General features: G+C 44.2%; 1 protein-coding gene across 2 annotated transcripts in view; it reads right to left on the bottom strand.

The window, feature by feature from the left end:
- LATS1 (large tumor suppressor kinase 1) overlaps positions 1–22,224 on the bottom strand; it is a 232,468-nt gene that overhangs the window by 62,078 nt on the left and 148,166 nt on the right. For both annotated transcript variants that reach the window (XM_069235307.1, XM_069235308.1), the window contains exon 5: positions 1,178–1,760. In XM_069235307.1, coding sequence (XP_069091408.1) covers positions 1,178–1,760 — 583 coding nt within the window. The remainder of the gene's footprint in view (positions 1–1,177; positions 1,761–22,224) is intronic.

Genomic DNA, 22,224 nt, shown 5'->3' with positions numbered 1-22,224 from the left:
GAGTGACTCACAAATAAAGCATTGGCTGCCAAAATCAGGAACAGCATTAAAGAATTATTTGAGATGAACGACAATTAAGTAAGTGATAAAAGAGTACTGGAAGCATTTAGGGAGATATTTTTCATCATCATAAGGAGCATGGGAAAGACTGTGCTGGGAAATTGGAAGGCTGAAGAATAAGAAAAAAAGAGGATAATTAAGACTATGTTTACTGATATGTATGTGGAATGACAAGTGTTGACAAACAGAAATGGTCCTGTGAAAACTTGGAAATGGTTGGGGAAGTCTGAATATGGGTCTTGAATAAATATGGATCCAGCACAAGATAAATGGCGATAAAAGTACTGGCATGTTGTGGAAGTGTGGAAACATAGGAAGTGAAGAAGATCCCATATGCAAGAACAAAAAAAGAAAAATCAATGTTCTTTGACTTTTACCAAAAAAAGTGTTCTTACACCAAGTGAGAATGCACTCAGACCAGGTCGAGGTTCTAGTCTATGATGCCAAACAACACACTTCTTATTTGGAAGGCTGACAGTATGCATAGATGCATTTTGAGGAACGAAATGATGGATTACTGAGCGTTGCTCTAGTCGGGCTGAGGCTCAATTATAAAGAATGCAGTACTGAAGCTCCAAAATCCGGAAATTGTTACACAGCAGCACATGTACAAACTCACTTTTGAATATAGCAGTCAGAAACCCCTGGAGAGAAACCTGCACGGATGATTTGTTATAGGATTTTACCAGTTACTTTAGCTAACACTCGCTCTTGCAGGTCTCTTCTGTCCAGCTCCCCTCTCCCGAGTTGGTGACTTTTTTCCATCATCACTTAGGGTTCTTTAACAAAGCTGACAGCTATTTTCCTTTTCTCTCTCTCTCATGTCTGCTGTATCTATTTTCCTTCCCATTTTGTGGACCCAAGGAATGCTTCATCTCTCTGTGTTCTACATTCGTCACAAATGTGGCTGCACATCTTTTCCTCTTCCCTCAAACTCGTCAGTAGTGCTGCACTTTTTTTTTTAATTCATCCTGAATGCTGCACCTGGCTTGTTTATACCCTTCCCAAAACCATAGCAAATTTTACTTTATGCATGCATGCCTTCCGCTGCCCTCACATTCCAAAAAAGCCATGCAGGGAGAATAATGCAGCTGCATAATAGTTTGGTCCTTCTTACCACTTTGGTAATATTTGGAATCATGAGTCCATCGAAATCCTGTGCAAAGGCCAAAGTCAGTCAGCTTAATGTGGCCATCGCGATCAATCAGAATGTTATCAGGTTTGATGTCCCGGTGAATGAAGCCCATTTTATGAACGCTCTCAACAGCACATGTGAGTTCAGCGATGTAGAACCGTGCCAGATTCTCAGGAAAGATGCCCATTCGTATTAGCAAGCTCATCATGTCTCCCCCAGGAATGTAGTCCATCACAAAGTACAAATTGTCCTTGTCCTGGAATGAATAGTACAGACGGACTACCCACTCGTTGTCAGCTTCAGCAAGGATGTCACGCTCCGCTTTCACATGGGCAACCTGATTTCGCAGAAGCACATCTTTCTTTCTGAGCGTTTTTGTTGCATACAAAGCATTTGTATCTGTTTTTCTTGCCAGACAAACCTCACCAAATGCCCCAATGCCCAGAGTTTTAATTTTTACAAACATGGTTTTGTCCATCTTGGCTCGCCTGAGGCGGATGTAGTTCGACTCTTTCTGGCACAGCATCTTTCTCATCTGATCCTGTGCGTCTTGGGATAAACCCACCTAGGATTATAAATGGATCATTAACTCTTCAAGCAAAACAGTAAAAAAAGCACATCGAACATTAACATCTCTACTACATTTATAACGACCTTCACACTAATCAAAAACGTTTGGCTTTATTAGCATCATTAAGACAAAACTGCTCTACTGTACTTCACATCCTGACGATGACATGCACATATCAAGGAACTGTAGTCACCAAGGTTAGGTTTAAACAACATCCAGGCAAAATTTAAGACATTTAAGAAAAACCTTTGGCTTGTACGATGGTGTCACTCACTAAGCTGGGGGTGGTCATCAGCTAGCAAACACTGAGCACACTGGGTTACATCTTTGCTGTGAGATCAAATTGTTATACAAATGTGACTGATGACACTTTAAATTTGAAGCAACAACAACATACAATTTGTTGCTCCAATCCCCAATAAGTGTGCTTCCAGATTAGCCATGTGTAGGGAGCTACAAAAGCTAAGAATTAGTTTGGCTTGCATGTACGAGCAATGCTGGCAAAAATAAGTTCCTGCATAGTGAAAAACTCATGATTTCGGAGTGTGTGATTTGTCTTGGATCCTTTGTTTTACGCCTAGACTTTGAATTTCTGACCAGACTGCACAGACCTGGATTGCAAGGGCTTACCAAATGAACATCTTGGTTACTAGCAAATCATTCTGATCAAGAACATGATTAGACATATACATATGACTGGGTCTCCAAGTCCAAACAATGGCTTCCCGTCAAACTAACAATAAAAAAAAAAAATAGCTCATGTTACAAAACCCTGTTTTGATAATTAATCAATTGTATGAGACAGAGGTTCCAAATGAAAAAAAAGAAAATAAAATTATCCCCTCTACGATCAACAATACCTACCGATCCGAGTCTTCGTTGAACACAGTGAGCAGGATTATGAACATAAATATTTTAGAGGAGTTTTAAGACTTTGTGGTTGTCTATTCCCTCCACTAATATAGTGGAGGAAATATGGCATAAATAAGCTACAAGATCATCCAGGTGTGCGAAGATTATTAACCCTGTATTTGATTACCACACACTTCTTTTTCTCTTCAGGGGTGTGGAATTCCTATAGCTCTACACCCAGGACATATTGTTTGGGGTCAAGGACAACAAGTTTTCATATTTATTTTGTCCTTGGGACAAGTAGGCCCAACCCCCTGCAGCACAAAACATTTGGCGGCCAATTTAATGTACCACATTATGGATCATGGAAGGGCACTGTCTACAGTAAAGGTAACATTTATGTCCAAATGTTAATGCTGTTCGAACTAGTAGTTATGGTTCATTAATGCGAACTCTATTATTAGAGTGAGCCCTCTCTAAGGAAATATTGGAAGGTCGGGCAGCACTAGAGATAGTTCCAGAATAAAAATGTGTACACATGTTTACAATGTTGAACAACATGAGGCTACGTATATTGTACCCAGAATGCTCTCTGATTGCATGCAAATATGTGCAGTCGCTTGAAAGCAACATTGAGGATTCTTTGATTTCAAAATCACAACGTTCATTAAAAAATATGCAATAAGGGTAAAATGTTTTTTGATAAGCTGCTGTGAAATTTTAGGTACCATTTCTTTGCAGCATCACTTTGGTTATGAGCCATTTGGTTTTGTCAATGCGTATTTTTTTTTACATGGTTTTTGTAAAACATTTTTTTTGTGGGAGCTACTGGGCCCTCACTATTATAACAAACACTGACAAAAACAAAACATATTTTTGGTATCAGAAAGCACACAGTGCCACAGTAGATCCTGGCCTTGAACAAAACTACTTTCTGTGCCGATATGCTCCTTGTGAAAGAGCACAATGCTGTCACTCACAGTGACGCCAGCCAGCAGACAGAGAGAGAGAGACAGAATTATAATAATAATAAACAGTCTTAGTTAACACCAGACCTAATTTAGGCCCAATTTTTAAAGGAGTCATAAAAGTGCACCAATGGCATATGTCCTTACATTAGTGCAGATATACGACTCATCAATTACCACGAATTTAACGAAGTAGGCCAGGAAATGGTACTTGTAGAAAATATTTGTGAACTACAATTTAGCACAAGCAAATATGTATGTCTAGATTTGCTCATGTGAAAATCTGTTGAGCATTGACAAGTTCACTTTCCCTCCAATTACATCCCCCTCCCCTCCCACCATCACCCCCCAACTATCAGGATTAAATGCCAAGCTTTCTCAATAGTGAAAACAATTAGAGAAGGGCTGGTAAAACCCCTAAACATGCTTGTTTGTGGGTTTGCACAGACTCAAAAGGCCATTCCAAACCTGGAACTATTGCTTACTGCTACCTACAGCCTCAGTATGCACTTTGGTGGAAGGGTAGCAATATAAGGGATGTGCTAGTATTCAAACCCTACTATAGTATGAGCCCTGATATAATCAGAGAGGCTAATATCAAAGCCTTTACATAATGAGATTGCGGCCATGATCCATCGCCGCACTACATGGCACCAAAGGGACAAGTGTATTTTTCTTACAGGAGATTCATGAAGCAACCTGTTCCATGGACAAGTAGATATTTTATTAAATCACACATCTTTGCTCTCCTTCCTTGGTGCCATTATGGATCGTTATAGAAAAATCAAGTAAGTGAAACAAAATGATTGGAATTGAATACATAAATTGCCCGTTTACCTTTTTATCAAGATATAAAACTTACAATTGCATTTTCAAACTTCTGGGTGTAAGGTGAACATATTCAAGTTGAAGGAAACTGCAATTCATGTGACCGATATGCTACTGTGTACATAACTAAAAGTAAGATAGAGGACTTCAAATCAATTAGCATAATAATTTTATAATTGCATAAATATACATGATATGAAACTACGAACTGAGACTCAAATGAAGTGATGGCATGACTTCTGAAATTTATCTGTGGGTAGTCTTAACAAGCGCTGGCAAAACAAATATGGATCTTTTTCCCCCTGAATGATGCAGGTTTTTTCACATTAGCATGCCTCTGAAAATGTGTTACTGGCGTTTTCCTGCTGCATGCTGTAGTGCCCCAAGCAATTACTATAGGTCCCTCGAGTGGTACAATTTTACACTGACATTTGCACTAAGTGACCTAAGCAGTGGTCAGTTGAAGCAATTATTGGAAAATCATCATAATTTGGCCACAAGGGTTTTGAAATATTTTTCAGTGTTAAATATGAAGGTTAAATGGACTTTAGAATTTGTTTTTAGATTTACTCAGGGTTTTATATGAAATTAACATTTTTTGTATAAAATTTAGAGTTGTGGGCCGGAATAGGGTAAATACTGACTGTTAGAAATGGGGTATTTGGTTGGCAGTCAGGTTACCCCCTGTCCAAGCAAGGACCCTCACTCTAGTCGGGGTAAGTCACACACAATCCGAACAATCCTGTGCCCACCCTCTGGTAGCTTGGCACTGAGCAGTCACGCTTAACTTAGAAGTCAATGTGTAACGTATTTGGGCAATAAATCATACAATAACACAGTAGAACACCACAAAAATAAACCACACAAGTGTTAGAAAAATATATAATATTTATCTGATAAGATGCAGGTCAAAACGATCAAGATGCAATAAGTAAACGTTGAAATATCACTGTAAAATTATATAAAGTGTCTTTAGTCTCTTAAAAAGCAACAAGTGTCTCTTGCAAGCACAAAGTACCTAGTTTGCATTCAAATTCTCCGCAAGGGACCGCAGAGGAGATGATGTGTGGAAAACGGGTAGGTGTGCGTCAATTTTTCTAGTGCACACAGGCGATGCGTCGTTTAGTTTTCATGCAGGGAAGGCTTTGCGTCGATTTCCGGCGCTTGGACTTGGATCCTCTTCGGGTTGCTGGGTTTTTGGACGTCCGAGGACGATGCGTTGAAATCCGGCGATTGCTGGACGAAGTCACAGGGGTGATGCGTGGAAATTTCTGCCGCACGACAGGCGCTGCATCGATTCCTCTCAGGAAGTCGGGCTGCGTCATTCCGGCTCGGCTTTGCGCCTATCCAGTGGTCTGTTCATCAAATTTCCGGTCGCAAAGCTGGCGCTGCGTCGATCGTCTCCTTGCGAAGTCGGGCTGCGTCGTTCCGGTTCGGCATGCAGTGAATTTTTTACCATGATGCAGGCTGTGTATCGTTTCTTGCAGGCTGTGCATCAATTTTCCGCTGCACAAGGAGTTCTTTGCAGAGATGAAGTCTCTTTGGTCCTGAGACTTCAAAGAACAGGAGGTAAGCTCTATCCAAACCCTTGGAGAGCACTTCTCAGCACAGCCGAGGGGCAGCAGGGCAACAGCAAGGCAGCAGTTCTTCTCAGAAAAGCAGTCCAAGTGAGTCCTTTAGGCAGCCAGGCAGTTCTTGGCAGGTTGCAGGTTCTTGTTCAGAGTTTCTTCTCCAGGAAGTGTCTGAGCTGGTAGGGGCAGAGGTACTGTTTAAATACCCAAATGTGCCTTTGAAGTTGGGGAGGCTTCAAAGAGTGGCTTAGAAGTGCACAAGGTCCCCTTTCAGTTCCATCCTGTCTGCCAGGGTCCCAGTAGGTGGTGTGGTAGTCCTTTGTGTGAGGGTAGTCTACTGTCCTTTGACATGTAAGTGTCAGGCCCTCCACCCTCCCAGCCCAGGAAGACCCATTCAGTATGCAGATGTATGCAAGTGTGACTGGGCATCCTGTGTTTGGGGTTGTCTGAGTGAATGCACAAGGGAGCTGTCAACTAAACCTAGCCAGACGTGGACTGTAAGGCACAGAAGGATTTAAGTTCCGAGAAATGCTCACTTTCTAAAAGTGGCATTTCTAAAATAGTAATAATAAATCCAACTTCACCAGTCAGCAGGAATTTGTATTACCATTCTGGTCATACTAAATATGACCTGGTTACTCCTTTCAGATCAGAGGATACCACTCAAACAGTATATGAGGGTACCCCTAATGTTAGCCTATGAAAGGAGCAGTGCTCACAGCAGTGTAAAATTAATTTCGGAGTTTTACACTACCAGGACATTTAACTACACAGGTACATGTCCTGCCTTTTGTCTACACAGCACCCTGCCTAAGGGGTTACCTAGCGCCCACTTTAGGGGTGACTTATATGTAGAAAAATGGGAGTTTTAGGCTTGGCAAGTACTTTTAAATGCCAAGTCGAATTGGCAGTGAAACTGCACACACTGGCCTTGCAATGGCAGGCCTGAGACATGGTTAAGGGGCTATTTAAGTGGGTTTCACAATACGTGCTGCAGGCCCACTAGTAGCATTTAATCTACAGGCCGTGGGCACAAATAGTGCACTTTACTAGGGACTTATAAGTAAATTAAATGAGCCAATTGGGTAGGATCCAGGGTTACCATGTTTAAAGGGAGAGAGCATATGCACTTTAGCATTGGTTAGCAGTAGTAAAGTGCGCAGAGTCAAGTCAAGTCAAAGAAACTTTATTTTGGCTTCAAGAGCCATAAAAGCGCATAGCAGCAATAAATACAAATAAATACACAAGGTAATAAATATAACAATACATATAATAATGATAAAAAATTGAATAAAGATAAAATACACTCGCACAGTGCGATGGGACAGTCTTGTTGGAATCATTAAACAGATAAGAATTTCCCTCTGACAAACCAGTTAGCTCCGAGGAACTTGGCAACGGCGATCACTAGCGTTGGCCTAGTGTCTGATCTGAGGATTTGCAGGGATATTTCAGAGCTGCGGACTCCCAGCAGTCTGCATGCCGGGGACAGCCATTTCCTACGTGAGGCGGTGTACGCGGGGCAGGCAAAAAGGACATGAGGGAGATTCTCGATGGGGGCTTTGCAGGCGGTTGATTCTTTGTGTGACCAGCGGCTGGTGAAAAGTCTTAATGGTAGCGTTCCAATGCGGAGCTGAAAGTACAGTTTCCTTTCCATTGGGACCGTAATTATGTCCCAAAAAGCTTCAGGGCTTCAGTAAAGGTTTCAAGCTCTGGGGTAGTCCAGAGACGCCGCCAATACAGCAGAGGGCGTAGGCGGGCTTTATGACCGATGCGTTTTATGCCAAGATCCTTAAAAGGGGGGGGGGGGGGGGGGGAACAGTGGAGTGCTTGGCGGAAGGGACACAAGGTTTCTCAGGAAGTTGTTCTCAGCAATGGTTATGTCTTGGATTTTAGCATTGCCCCATAGTTCGGCCCCGTAAAGTGCTGAGGTCACAGCCTGGGCTTCGTATATCTGTATTGCTGGGCGAATTGGTTTTGTGTATGAGAGGTGGAAGTTTTTTGATAGTACCCCTGTTGTTTGCTTTAGTTTTAAGGCTTGCTTTCCTATGTGTGATTTCCAAGACATGTTGTCAGTCAGTGTTATACCCAGATAGCTGAAAATGCCCACCTTCTCAAGTGTGGTGCCCTCTAGTGTAAACTTCCCTCTAAAGGATCTATGGGGATTAAGGGTCATTAGTTTTGTTTTTAGAGGCATTGATTTCAAGTCCCCGCGTTGAGCAGAATTTCTCAAAGCACGCGAGGAGTTTCCTTAGTCCACTATGGGTCTTGGATATCAGGAGGGTATCCTCTGCAAAGAGCATGACAGGGATTTTTTGTGTGCCAAGTGATGATGCGTCAGCCTCCACTCTAAGCAGGGAAGGGACGATTTCATTGATATACAGAGAGAAGAGGGTCGGGGCAAGGACACACCCTTGCCGCACACCCCTTGAAACATGGATTCTATCAGTTAATTGCCTCTTGTTGTCCCACCTAACTCGTGCATAGTTGTCCTTGTGGAGCCGTATCAATATTGCTAGGATATGCTCCGGGATTCCCATTCGGGAGAGAGTGTCCCATAGTTTGTTGCGAGGTACTAGGTCAAAAGCAGTCTTTAGATCCACAAAAGCCACATAAAGGCTCCCTTTACCAATGAGCACTGTTTTCCAGTATAAGAATAGTACCCGGAGGGCTTGATCAGTGGTAGATATTTTCTTCCGGAAACCGGCTTGGAGGGGACTAAGGATATTATGTTCAGTCAACCAGTCTTCGATCTTCCATAAGAGGCAGTGGCAGAAGACTTTTTGCACACAGTCAATTAGACTAATTGGTCTATAGTTGCAGGGGAGTGATCTGTTGACCTTTTTAAAGATTGGGATAACAATAGCCCCTTTCCAGGACTCAGGGATAGGAGCCCCAGATGCTATTGCGTTCGCTATGATGGTGAGGTATCTTGACCAGGATGCTATGTCGGTTGAGAACAGGTCTGCTGGGACACCATCCGAGCCAGGGGCCCTGCCGCGTTTTATGTTGCCTAGGGAATAAGTTATGTCACTTTGAGAGAACAGCTGGGGTACTTCAGTTGTGGGTGCTAAAGAAGTGTTTAGGCAGGGGTCCATGCAAACAGGAGTGGGGCTATCATGGTCGTGGGACTACAGCCTGCTGAAATGATCTACCCAATCTTTCGGGGCGATATTGGTTGTAATGTCCAATCCACTGCTTTCTGGGCCTTGCGCTGCCAGGGACCAGAACAGACTACAGTTCCTCTCGCGCACAGCGTCACTAAGTGCTGTCCACCACTAATCGTCTTGGTCACGCTTGGCTTTGCGTATGGCTGACTTGTAGGACTTTCTAGCTAGGTGGATGGCGGTGGCATCCTTAGATTTAATAGCTTGGATTAAGCACTTATTTAGGGACCAACACATTTTATCGAACCAGCGGTGCCTACCTATGGGTCTCTTGCCATCATGAGCTGTGGATACTGAGAAGTGGGCTGCGATATCCCTGAAGCATAAGGTGCGGATTACCCTTATTTCCTTATAGGGGATTTCGGGACCCACCTCTAGGTTCATTAATGTAGTCTTTAGGGTGTTATTGGCTGCGTTGATGAGTGCGGGCCGAGCCGCAACCTTGTCCCACTTTAAGTGTCGTTTACCAGGCTAATACCCTCTGGTGCTGCTATTGAGGAGTTAATCGAGGGCGAGAGGTTGCCCAAAGCTAACGTGTGAACAGAGAGAGGATTATGATCACTTTCAGTTCTTTCAATGATCTTCATATCGATAACTAGGGGACATAATCTTATGTCGAATAGACAGTAGTCGATTCTGCTGGTGTGGTTGGTTTTGTTGAATGTGTTGGCCTTTGGCGTCTGATTTGGTTCTGCCATTTAGTTCCCTGAGCCCGAATTCCATGGTCAGTGACTTAACTTGGACTGCGACCTGTGTCCATCTTTTGATGGGTGGAATGGACAGGGCGGGGATAGACCAGGCTCGATCCTCCTCATCTGTGGACCTGAGATCATCCCAGTCTAGAGGTTCGAACGTGACATTGAGGTCACCTGCCACGATGGTTTTATGATGGCGGGGACAGTTTTACAAAAGGGCTGCCAGGACACAAAGGGTTTTGGAGACTTGACCCCCCCGACCCCTCGGATGTAGATACTGAAAATATTCACAACAGTGTCAGGCCCGAATGATAGACGAAGACCTAACAGGTCAGGAGAATCAGTGGGTTAGCCTATGAAAGGAGCAGGGCTCACAGCAGTGTAAAATTAATTTAGGAGTTTTACACTACCAGGGCATTTAACTACACAGGTACATGTCCTGTCTTTTGTCTACACAGCACCCTTCCTAAGGGGTTACCTAGGGCCCACTTTAGGGGTGACCTATATGTAGAAAAATGGGAGTTATAGGCTTGGCAAGTACTTTTAAATGACAAGTCAAATTGGCAGTGAAACTGCACACACTGGCCTTGCAATGGCAGGCCTGAGACATGGTTAAGGGGCTACTTAAGTGGGTGGCACAATAAGTGCTGCAGGCCCACTAGTAGCATTTAATCTACAGGCCCTGAGCACATATAGTGCACTTTACTAGGGACTTATAAGTAAATTAAATGAGCCAATTGGGTATGATCCAGGGTTACCATGTTTAAAGGGAGAGAGCATCTGCACTTTAGCACTGGTTAGCGGTGGTAAAGTGCGCAGAGTCCTAAAACCAGCAAAAACAGTGTCCTCATGAGTGAGGGGAAGTGGGAACCACCAGTGCCAAAGGATGCAGTTCTTTGCAAGAGTCGTATGGCACAGCCAGCACTCATGGTGGAAAAGGGTGGGGGAGTCTTTGAGATCAAGAAGCAGGATCAGGGGTTGGGCCAGAGGCACAGAGACCGACAGAACCTCACTTAAGAAGGCCATGCTCCTCATGGAGCACCACAAAAGACTAGAGGGCTTCCTGGTCAAGCACTTGGTGGAGGGTGTGGACCATTGCAATACGACGCATACCCCAGTTAAGCATCAGGATGATGCACTCGTAACAGACAGCAGTGGGTCCGGGGAGCATGTAGGTGAGCTGTGCCAAGTGAAGAGTCAGGGTATATTTCTTGACTGAGGGGAGCTCGAACGGTGGGCTATGAGTAGATGACCCCCAGGTGAAAGACCTTACATCCCTGTTTACCAACCTTAAGAGTGAGAGAGGCACAAGCAAAGGGAGCATACCCAGAACATAGGTGAATCCTGGCAAGATCACCATCCTGACTGCCTGCGTCTTGCCCGGCAACGAAATCGAGTTGTGTCCACTTTTCACGGGTCAATTTTGTGTGTGTCAGCAGCTGCTCAAGTTTGTCTATCACTATGTGGTCCAACCCCTGGCTGATGTAGATCTACAGGTATTTAAGACATGAGGGCTTCCACTGAAAGGGGTAGGCAGAAACAGCTGCCCTGGTGGTCATTCGAGACATTGGCCTAGTTGATTTGGTACCCCGAGAGAGTCGCAAAGTCAGAAAGGATGTACAGCAAGGCCGGGAGTGAACGGAGGAGGTCCAAGAACGTGAGTAAGATGTCATTCATGTAAAGGTATAAAGCTGACACACCTTCAAGGGTTATGATGCCAGTTAACCACAGGGACTGGCAAAGGGAGGCATGGCGAAGAAGAAAAGGGGTGACAACGGGCAGCCTGTATTGCATTTTTTAAAGACATTTTGTGTCTGATTTCTGAAACTCTGTACACCCTCATACACGGATGCATGGAAAAGGTGTCAAACCACACAACAGATGGAGGGCATAAGGCCACCCAGGAGCTGGATGGAGTAGTAGAAAAAGTAACAAGAGGGATGAGGAGGTTTTAGGGAAGCAAAAAATAAGCTGGCGGAAAGCAATTTTGAGAGGGAGGCAGTGGGAGATGTAAGGGCCAAAGCAGTAACACTGGAGAGAGAGAGCAAGAAGCACATGGAGTCATATGGAGTGCTGAAAAAAAGAGAAACAAGCACTGGCAAAGTCAATGGATCACGCCGTTTTGACTTATTGGTTTTGTCAGTGTAGTTTACCAACGCTCCACAGAGTAGGAGAAGGAACATAAGGTGCTATGCCACAACCACTACTACCAGTCACATCATTTTGCAGCTGTGCAGGTCACCATGAATGCATGGGCCTATAGAATGATGCAGAAGCAATTTTCTCTTACCAGAAAGCAGAGCTGTCTGGGTTGCAAAATGCGTATTGTGGGCTTACCAAGAACATATAGGGATGCAGCTCACCCACTGCTTACCACTGGTTAGCTTTACTGTCACACTCCCTTGCCTTGTTCTAAATCAATGGTTTGTCCTGTCCTTCCCCCATATTTCCCTCCTCTTGAGCGATAGCCAATTTACTTGGGTCCTTCCACAGCTCACTTTTGGGGAACTACTTTTTACTTTTATCTTAAGCACTCCACAGAGGTGCATGTGTTTCCAACTGTATCCCTATTGTCCTACTCTTACTCACCCTATGCTCCATGTTGCTCTTTCTGGCATGTGTGCTTTTTCACAGCCGCCCCCTCCCCCCCGTGGTGTGCTCATCCCTGTGTACTTCTCCCCAAGATCTATGCTGCGCTCCCTCTCGCCTGTTTACTTTCACCCCCTGTACTCCATGAGTCGGTCACTCGCTTGTTTGGTTTGCTCCGTCCTCCCCCTCCCACCAAGTTGCTTTCCCCACCCACACCCTCTCTGTTACACGCCCCCAGATGTTTCTCCCTCCACACCCAAGCGCCTGTGTTGCTTCTTCGCCCTGGTGTTGATTCCACTGTACCCTACCAGGTTAAAAAAATAAAATAAAAATAAACAGAACAAAAAAAAAAAAAGCTTTTGCACGCTTAGTTTTTTATTTTTTTTATTTACTGATCCAATCAATAGGTCCCAAAGACAAGCTCTGTATGTTTGCTTCATTTGCCAGTCTAAGATGGCAGATGCCACTTTGATTGGTAAGTAATAAAACAAATACTTTAGTACAAAAGCGCAAAATAAAAATAAACATTCATACAATTAATCACTCACATAAGATCTGCTGTAAGTTTTTTTCAGCTATACTTCCATTTTGTAGGTATCGGTATGTGTTGAACAGTATAAGAGCACCTACATAACAGGACTTCTGTTTTTTTAATTTTTTATTACAGATCCGAGATGGATCAGTAAATTTAAAGAAAAAAAAAGTAGTGCTAAAGCTCTTCTTTAAAAAACATTAAGAAAACATTAATGGATGAGCAGGTTGCAAAGGGAGAAGCAAACAAGAAAGATAGATCAAGTGTGGGGGAAAAAGCAATGGGGAGCATGGGGGTTACAAGTACATGGTTGTGAGAGCAACACAAGTGCAGGGGGGAGAAGCACATGGAATGAGAATGCGAGAATAGGGAGAAAAGCATACAAAGGAGAGAGCTAAATAACACATGCACTCTGATGGAGTGCTTAAACAAAAAGAAAAGGAAAATGTTACTTACCCAGTAAGCATCTGTTTGTGGCATGTAAGGAAAATGTCATTTACCCAGTGTACATCTGTTCGTGGCATTAGTCGCTGCAGATTCACATGCTGTGCACATCCTGCCATCTGGTGTTGGGCTCGGGGTGTTACAAATTGTTTTTCTTCGAAGAAGTCTTTTCGAGTCACGAGATCGAGGGACTCCTCCCATTTCGACTCCATTGCGCATGGGCGTCGACTCCATCTTAGATTGTTTTCCCCGCAGAGGGTGAGGTAGGAGTTGTATATGCTAGTAATAGTGCCCATGCAATGGAGTGAATACGTCTGTACATAATGTAGTTTAAAGTAATATATTTACAAATATACAGATGTTCAAGATCAACTTCTAAACGGCTACAGGCTCCCGGGGAGGCGGGTGGGCGCATGTGAATCTGCAGCGACTAATGCCACGAACAGATGTACACTGGGTAAGTGACATTTTCCGTTCGATGGCATGTGTAGCTGCAGATACACATGCTGTGCATAGACTAGTAAGCAGTTATCTCCCCAAAAGCGGTGGTTCAGCCTGTAGGAGTTGAAGTTGTTTGAAACAATGTTCGTAGTACTGCTTGTCCTACTGTGGCTTGTTGTGCGGTTAGCACATCTACACAGTAGTGTTTGGTAAATGTATGAGGCGTAGACCATGTAGCTGCCTTACATATTTCGGTCATTGGAATATTTCCTAGAAAGGCCATGGTAGCACCTTTCTTTCTAGTTGAGTGTGCCTTTGGTGTAATAGGCAGTTCTCTTTTTGCTTTAATATAACAGGTTTGAATGCACTTAACTATCCATCTAGCAATGCCTTGTTTAGAAATTGGATTTCCTGTATGAGGTTTTTGGAAAGCAATAAATAATTGTTTTGTTTTTCGAATTAGTTTTCTTCTGTCAATGTAGTACATTAACGCTCTTTTGATGTCTAATGTATGTAGTGCTCTTTCAGCTACAGAGTCTGGCTGTGGGAAGAACACTGGTAATTCTACTGTTTGATTTAAGTGGAACGGTGATATGACTTTTGGTAAAAATTTAGGATTTGTCCGTAGAACTACTTTATGCTTGTGTATTTGAATAAATGGTTCTTGTATGTTAAATGCTTGAATCTCACTTACTCTTCTTAAAGATGTGATGGCAATTAAAAATGCAAATGTCCATGTTAAGTATTGCATTTCACAAGAGTGCATGGGTTCAAAAGGTGGACCCATGAGTCGTGTTAAGACAATGTTGAGGTTCCATGAAGGAACTGGTGGTGTTCTTGGTGGTATAATTCTCTTTAGACCTTCCATAAATGCTTTTATGACTGGTATCCTAAATAGAGAAGTTGAGTGCGTAATTTGCAGGTAAGCTGAAATTGCTGTAAGATGTATATTAATGGAAGAAAAAGCTAGCTTTGACTTTTGCAGATGTAGTAAGTATCCTACGATGTCTTTGGCAGATGCGTGTAAGGGTTAAATTTGATTATTATGGCAGGAATAAACAAATCTTTTCCACTTATTTGCTTAGCAATGTCTAGTGGTAGGTTTCCTAGCTTGTTTTATGACCTCCATACATTCATGTGTAAGGTCTAAGTGTCCGAACTCTAGGATTTCAGGAGCCAGATTGCTAGATTCAGTGATGCTGGATTTGGGTGTCTGATCTGTTGTTTGTGTTGCGTTAACAGATCTGGTATGTTCGGTAGTTTGACATGAGGCACTACTGAGAGGTCTAGTAGTGTTGTGTACCAAGGTTGTCTTGCCCATGTTGGCGCTATGAGTTTGAGTTTGTTTTGACTCAACTTGTTTACTAGATATGGAAGGAGTGGGAGAGGGGGAAAAGCGTAAGCAAATATCCCTGACCAACTCATCCATAACGCATTGCCCTGAGACTGATCTTGTGGGTACCTGGATGCGAAGTTTTGGCATTTTGCGTTTTCCTTTGTTGCAAATAGATCTATTTGTGGTGTTCCCCAACTCTGGAAGTAAGTATTCAGTATTTGGGGGTGAATCTCCCATTCGTGGATCTGTTGGTGATCCCGAGAGAGATTGTCTGCTAACTGATTCTGAATTCCTGGAATAAATTGTGCTATTAGGCGAATGTGGTTGTGAATCGCCCAATGCCATATTCTCTGTGCCAGGAGACACAACTGTGTTGAGTGTGTCCCTCCCTGTTTGTTTAGGTAATACATCGTTGTCATGTTGTCTGTTTTGACAGGAATGTGTTTGTGGCTTATTATTGGTTGAAATGCTTTCAGCGCTAGAAATACTGCCAATAGTTCTAAGGGATTTATGTGAAACTGTTTTTGGTGAGTGTCCCATTGTCCTTGGATGCTGTATTGATTGAGGTGTGCTCCCCACCCTATCATGGAGGCATCTGTAGTTATTACATATTGTGGCACTGGGTCTTGGAAAGACCGCCCTTGGTTTAAATTTATACTGTTCCACCATTGAAGCGAGGTGTATGTTTGGCGGTCTACCAACACCAGATCTAGAAGTTGACCCTGTGCCTGTGACCACTGTGATGCTAGGCACTGTTGTAAGGGCCGCATGTGCAACCTTGCGTTTGGGACAATGGCTATGCATGAGGACATCATGCCTAGGAGTTTCATCACCATTTTGACTTGTATTTTTTGTTTTGGATACATGGCCTGTATTACATTGTGAAATGCCTGAACCCTTTGTGGACTTGGAGTGGCAATCCCTTTTGCTGTGTTGATTGTTGCCCCTAAGTATTGCTGTGTTTGACACGGCAGAAGGTGTGACTTTGTGTAGTTGATTGAGAAACCTAGTTTGTGGAGGGTTTGTATGACATACTTTGTGTGTTGTGAACACCTTTCTAGCGTGTTGGTTTTGATTAACCAATCGTCTAGGTACGGGAACACATGTATTTGCTGCCTTCTGATATGTGCAGCTACGACTGCCAGGCACTTTGTAAAAACTCTTGGCGCAGTTGTTATTCCGAATGGCAACACCTTGAATTGGTAATGTATCCCTTGAAATACAAACCTTAAGTACTTTCTGTGTGAAGGATGTATTGGTATATGGAAATATGCATCCTTTAGGTCTAGTGTTGTCATGTAGTCCTGTTGTTTGAGTAGTGTGATTACGTCTTGTAATGTCACCATGTGAAAGTGATCTGATTTGATGTAGGTATTTAATGTTCGGAGATCTAATATAGGTCTCAGACTCTTGTCTTTTTTGGGTATGAGAAAGTACAGAGAGTAAACTCCTGTTTCTTTCTGGTGTTTTGGTACTAATTCTATTGCTTCTTTTAGTAGCAACGCCTGAACTTCTAGTCCTAGAAGATCTATATGTTTTTTTGACATATTGTGTGTTTTCGGTGGGACGTTTGGAGGGAATTTGAGAAATTCTATGCAATAACCATGCTGGATAATTGCCAGTACCCAAGTGTCTGTTGTTATCTCCTCCCAATGTTTGTAAAATTGGCTTAGTCTCCCCCCCACAGGTGTTGTGTTGGGGATGTGCGACTTGGAAGTCACTGCTTGTTTTGAGGGGTTTTGGGGCTTTGGAACTTCCCTCAATTTTTTGGGAATTGTCCCCCTCTATATTGCCCCCGAAAACTTCCCCGCTGATACTGGTTTTGATAAGTGGGCCTTGCTTGTGAGGTTGTGGCCTCTGTAGGTTGACCTCGAAACCCTCCCCTAAACTGTGTTTTGCGAAATGTGCCTCTGCTTTGTGGGGAGTAGAGTGCGCCCATGGCTTTTGCGGTATCAGTATCTTTTTTGAGTTTTTCAATAGCAGTGTCGACTTCCGGCCCAAACAACTGCGGTTCATTAAAGGGCATATTCAGCACGGCTTGTTGTATTTCCGGCTTGAATCCTGACGTACGCAACCATGCGTGTCTCCTTATCGTTATTGCAGTATTTACTGTCCTTGCAGCCGTATCTGCTGCGTCCATTGATGACTGTATCTGATTATTGGAGATACTTTGTCCCTCTTCTACCACTTGTTGTGCCCTTTTCTGCAACTCTTTGGGTAAGTGTTCTATGAAATGCTGCATTTCGTCCCAATGAGCTCTATCGTATCTTGCCAAAAGTGCTTGTGAATTGGCAATACGCCATTGGTTTGCTGCTTGTGCTGCAACTCTTTTACCCGCAGCATCGAATTTGCGACTCTCCTTGTCTGGAGGTGGTGCATCTCCCGAGGTATGAGAGTTTGCTCTCTTGCGAGCTGCCCCAACAACCACAGAATCTGGTATTAATTGCTGCGTAATATAAACTGGGTCTGTTGGTGGTGGCTTGTACTTCTTCTCCACCCTTGGAGTTATGGCTCTGCCTTTTACAGGATCCTGAAATATTTGTTTGGAATGTTTTAGCATTCCCGGGAGCATAGTTAAGCTTTGGTATTGGCTATGAGTGGATGAGAGTGTATTAAACAAAAAGTCATCCTCAATTGGTTCTGAATGCAAGGTGACGTTATGAAACGCAGCTGCCCTTGAGACCACCTGCGTGTAGGATGTACTGTCTTCAGGTGGCAACGGCCTCGCAGGGTAACAGTCTGGGCTGTTATCTGATACAGGAGCATCATAAAGGTCCCATGCATCGGGATCATCTTGACTCATTGCAGTATGAGTCGGGGATTGCATCAGTGGTGGAGTGGCTACCGGTGATGTGTGCATTGATGGTGGTGGAGAAGGTGGTGGAGTTGTTTGTCTTGCCACCTTTGCCTGTGGCTGCTTGTCCTTTTCTTGAAAGGCAAGTCTTCTTTTCATCTTAATTGGGGGAAGAGTGCTTATCGTCCCTGTGTCTTTTTGAATGTAGAGCCTTCTTTGAGTGTAGTCTGGCTCAACTGATTCAAGTTCCTCTCCAAACTTATGTCCTTGCATCTGGGAGGACAATCCCTGTTCCTCTGTGTAGGAACCTGTTTTCGGTTCAGAGGCTGGATGTTTCGGAATCGAAATCTTTTCGGTCGCCTTTTTGGGCTCCGAGGAAACCTTCTTTATTTTCGGCGTCATGGTGTCTCGGTGCCGAACAATTTTGGTGCCACTGTCTCGGTGCCGAATCTGCTCGGAGCCGCTGTCTCGGGCCCGAGATTGTTGTGTGGCGGTATCTCGACCGGAGTCGGATGACTTCGCCACATGCATGTTCTTTTTCGGTGCCGATGATCGGTCATTTATTTTTCGGGTTAAGCCATGGCCTGTTGGCGGTGGCGTCCCCTGGGCTTTTGTTGTCTTCTCGTGAGTTTTATGTTTCGACGTCTTACTCACGGTTTTCGGCGTTTCTTCGGGATCGAGCTCGTCCGAGTCCGATTCCTGGATGGAGAAGGTTTCTTCTTCCTCCTCGAAACGCCCTTGTCCTGTCGGCGCCGGCGCCATCTGCAGTCTTCTCGCTCTTCGGTCTCTTAATGTCTTCCTCGACCGAAACGCTCGACAGGCTTCACAGGTATCCTCCTTGTGCTCTGGAGACAGACACAAGTTACAGACCAGATGCTGATCTGTATATGGATACTTGTTATGACATTTTGGGCAGAAGCGGAATGGGGTCCGTTCCATCAGCCTTGAAGAGACACGTGGCCGGGCCGACCAGGCCCCGACGGGGGATCGAAAAAACCCCGAAGGGCCACCGGAGCTCTTCAAAAGTCGGTGTCGATCTGTTGTAACTAACCCGATACCGAACGCAAACAATACCGACGATTTTTCAGAGATTCTAACTAACTTTCCGGCCCGAAACACGGAGCGAAAAGGAACACGTCCGAACCCGATGGCGGAAAAAAAAACAATCTAAGATGGAGTCGACGCCCATGCGCAATGGAGCCGAAATGGGAGGAGTCCCTCGATCTCGTGACTCGAAAAGACTTCTTCAGAGAAAAACAACTTGTAACACTCCAAGCCCAACACCAGATGGCGGGATGTGCACAGCATGTGTATCTGCAGCTACACATGCCATCGAACTCCTGTAGATTCACATGCTCTGCATACTTCCGCTATATAGTGTTGAGTCCAGAAGATTACAAGAAGTTTTACTTCAAAAAGATTTCGGGTCAAAAGGTATAGTGACTCCTCCTCCTCCTCCTGCTGGTAATGCACATGGGCATTGAATCCATCATTAGATAGTTTTCCTGCAGTCGGTTTATGAATGGAGTGTAGTGTAGCTAATGTTAATGAAATGTCCATACGTATAAATGTATAGAATAGAACTGCGACAGCCACAGGTGTCCAGGGAGGCAGCAGGTGGGAGCATGTGAATCTACAGCACTACATGCCACAAATAGATCCATTATGGGTAACATTTTCCGTTTGATGGCATGTGTGGCTTTAGATACACATGCTCTGCGTAGACTGTAAAGCACTGCCTCCAAAAAAGTGGTGGCTAAACAGCGGGTGTTGTAGTAATTGGGAACAGATTATGTATCACTGTGACTTACATTGGCTTGTTGGCATGCTAAAACATCCACAGAGTAACGTTTAGTGAAAGTGTGTGGTGTAGCCCATGTTACTGCTTTACATATATCAGCTATGAGAATGTTACCTAAAACGCCCATAGATGGACCTTTTGTACGAGTTGAGTGTTCTCTGGGGGGAAGGTAATGGCCTTTTGGCTTTTGCATAGCAAGTTTGGATACATATGACAATCCATCTATAGTGGATTTAGTAATATGGTTGCCTTTGTGTGGTGGAGAAAAGTAAATAAAAAGTTGTTTTGACTTCCTTAAGGTTTTAGTCCTATCAATATAAAACGCAAGCGCTATTTTAACATCTAATATGTGTAGGGCTCTTTCAACAACAGAATCCGATTGGGGAAAAAAAAAGACTGGACTTACAAAATTAAATCCTTTGATTAAGATGAAATTAAGATACTGCATTTGGTAAAAATATTAGACTGGTACAAACAACTACTTTATCCTTATGTATTTGGAAAGAAGGTTCTTGTAAAGTTCATGCCTGGAGCTCTCGGACATGCCTGACAGAGTTTTTTGCCACTAAAAACACCAATATCCACAACAGAAACCGTGAAGGACATGAATGTAGTGGCGCAAATGGTGGGCCCATTCGTCTAATGAGGACCACATTAAGAGTGCAAGAAGGCACTGGGGGTAGTCTTGGGAGTAGTATTCTTTTAAGCCCTTCCATAAAAGCTTTAATAACAGGAATTTTGAAAAGAATAGAATGTTGTCTGTTCTGAAGATAAGCAGATATGGCTGCTAAGTGTAATCTTATGAAGTGTATGCTAAATTTGCCTTCTATAAGTGACGAAGGTAAATAATTATATTTTGATACTTGGAAGGGGTCCCAACTTTGAGCAATGCAATAGTGCACAAAACGTTTCCATTTCGCTGCATTGCATGCTCTAGTAGTTGGTCTACGTGCTTCCATTAGAAAATCCAACATTCTTGTGGTAAATTTAGATAACCAAATTCTATGACTTCAGGAAACAAATTGCAAGATTCAACTCTGTTGGATTTGGGTGTCTGATTTGACCGTGGTTCTGAGTGAGAAGGTCCGGGTTGAGGGGAAGCTTCTCGTGTGGCACTACTGATAAGTCCAAGAGTGGTGAACCATGGTTGTCTAGCCCATGTGGGTGCCAACAGCAAAGAACTCTTCACCATGATCAAAGAATTCACCAAACCATGCACGGACTCCCAAGACCTCTGCAACAACCTCGCCACCTTCTTCCAGTGCAAGATTTTAGACATTTATGACAGCTTTGCTACCCAAGACCCACCCCATCTGCAAACACTGCATCTAAAAGCTCCAGTTCCCAGCTGACCCTGCTCAACTGGACCACCTTCACGCTGAAGACACCCAAACGTTTATGATTATCATCCACTCCGGAGACCCCTCAGACTCATGCCACCACTACATCTTCAACTAAGACGGTGTCACCATGCCCCCGAACTATGCCGCACCATCAACAGCTCCATCGAGTCTACCTACCTTCCCAGAAGCCTGGAAACATGCAGAAATCATCCCCCTGCTAAATAAAAACATGTGTCAACCCATCAGACCTCAAAAACTACAGACCCATCTAACTTCTCCCCTCCCAAGCCAAATTGATCGAGAAGGCCATCAACGCCCAACTCCCCAAATTATCAAGACCAACCACACCCCTCCCAATCAGGCTTCAGAAGCAACCAAAGCACTGAGACCCCACTCCTCGCAGCAATGGACGACAGCCACACTCTCCTCGACAGAGGCGAAACTGCAGCCCTCATCCTCCTGGACCTCTCCTCCGCCTTCGACACAGTCTGCCACCACAGCCTCTGCGGCAGTCCTCACAACACCCACATGCACGACAAAGCCTTAGATTGGATCCGCTCCTTCCTAACCGGCCGAACCCAGAGAGTCACATTCCCATTGTTCTCATCAAACCAGAGATCAGCTGTGGAGTTCCTCTTGCAGCTCCAACCTCTACAACATCTACATTGCCCCGCTTGTGAACATCATCAGAAACCATGGACTTACCATCGCCTCCCACTCCAACGGCACCCAGCGGATCCTCTCCCTCACCGACCAACCTACAACTGCCAAAAGCAACTTCCACAATGGAATGAATGCAGTCGCGTGAAACTCAACTCTGACAAAATCGAGGTCCTCATCCTAGGCACCACCCCCTTCGCATGGGACAACTCCTGGTGGCACTCAGTGTTCGGAACTCGCAACCCCCCCCCCCCCCACCCCAAACACCCACACCTACATGCCACGCATGCCTCGGCACCATCATCGACTCCTTGCTCTCAATGAACCGCAAAATCAACGCAGTCTCATCCTCCTGTTTGCACACACTCCGCCTGCTCTGAATTTTTTTTCAAATGGATCCCCATTGAGTCCAGGAGAACAGTTACCCAGGCGCTCGT

The sequence above is a fragment of the Pleurodeles waltl genome, chromosome 5 (genome assembly GCF_031143425.1).
Source record: "Pleurodeles waltl isolate 20211129_DDA chromosome 5, aPleWal1.hap1.20221129, whole genome shotgun sequence".
NCBI classification, from domain to species: domain Eukaryota; kingdom Metazoa; phylum Chordata; class Amphibia; order Caudata; family Salamandridae; genus Pleurodeles; species Pleurodeles waltl.
Note: the sequence above shows the minus strand (reverse complement) of the source record. Positions and strands in the feature narration are given on the sequence as shown.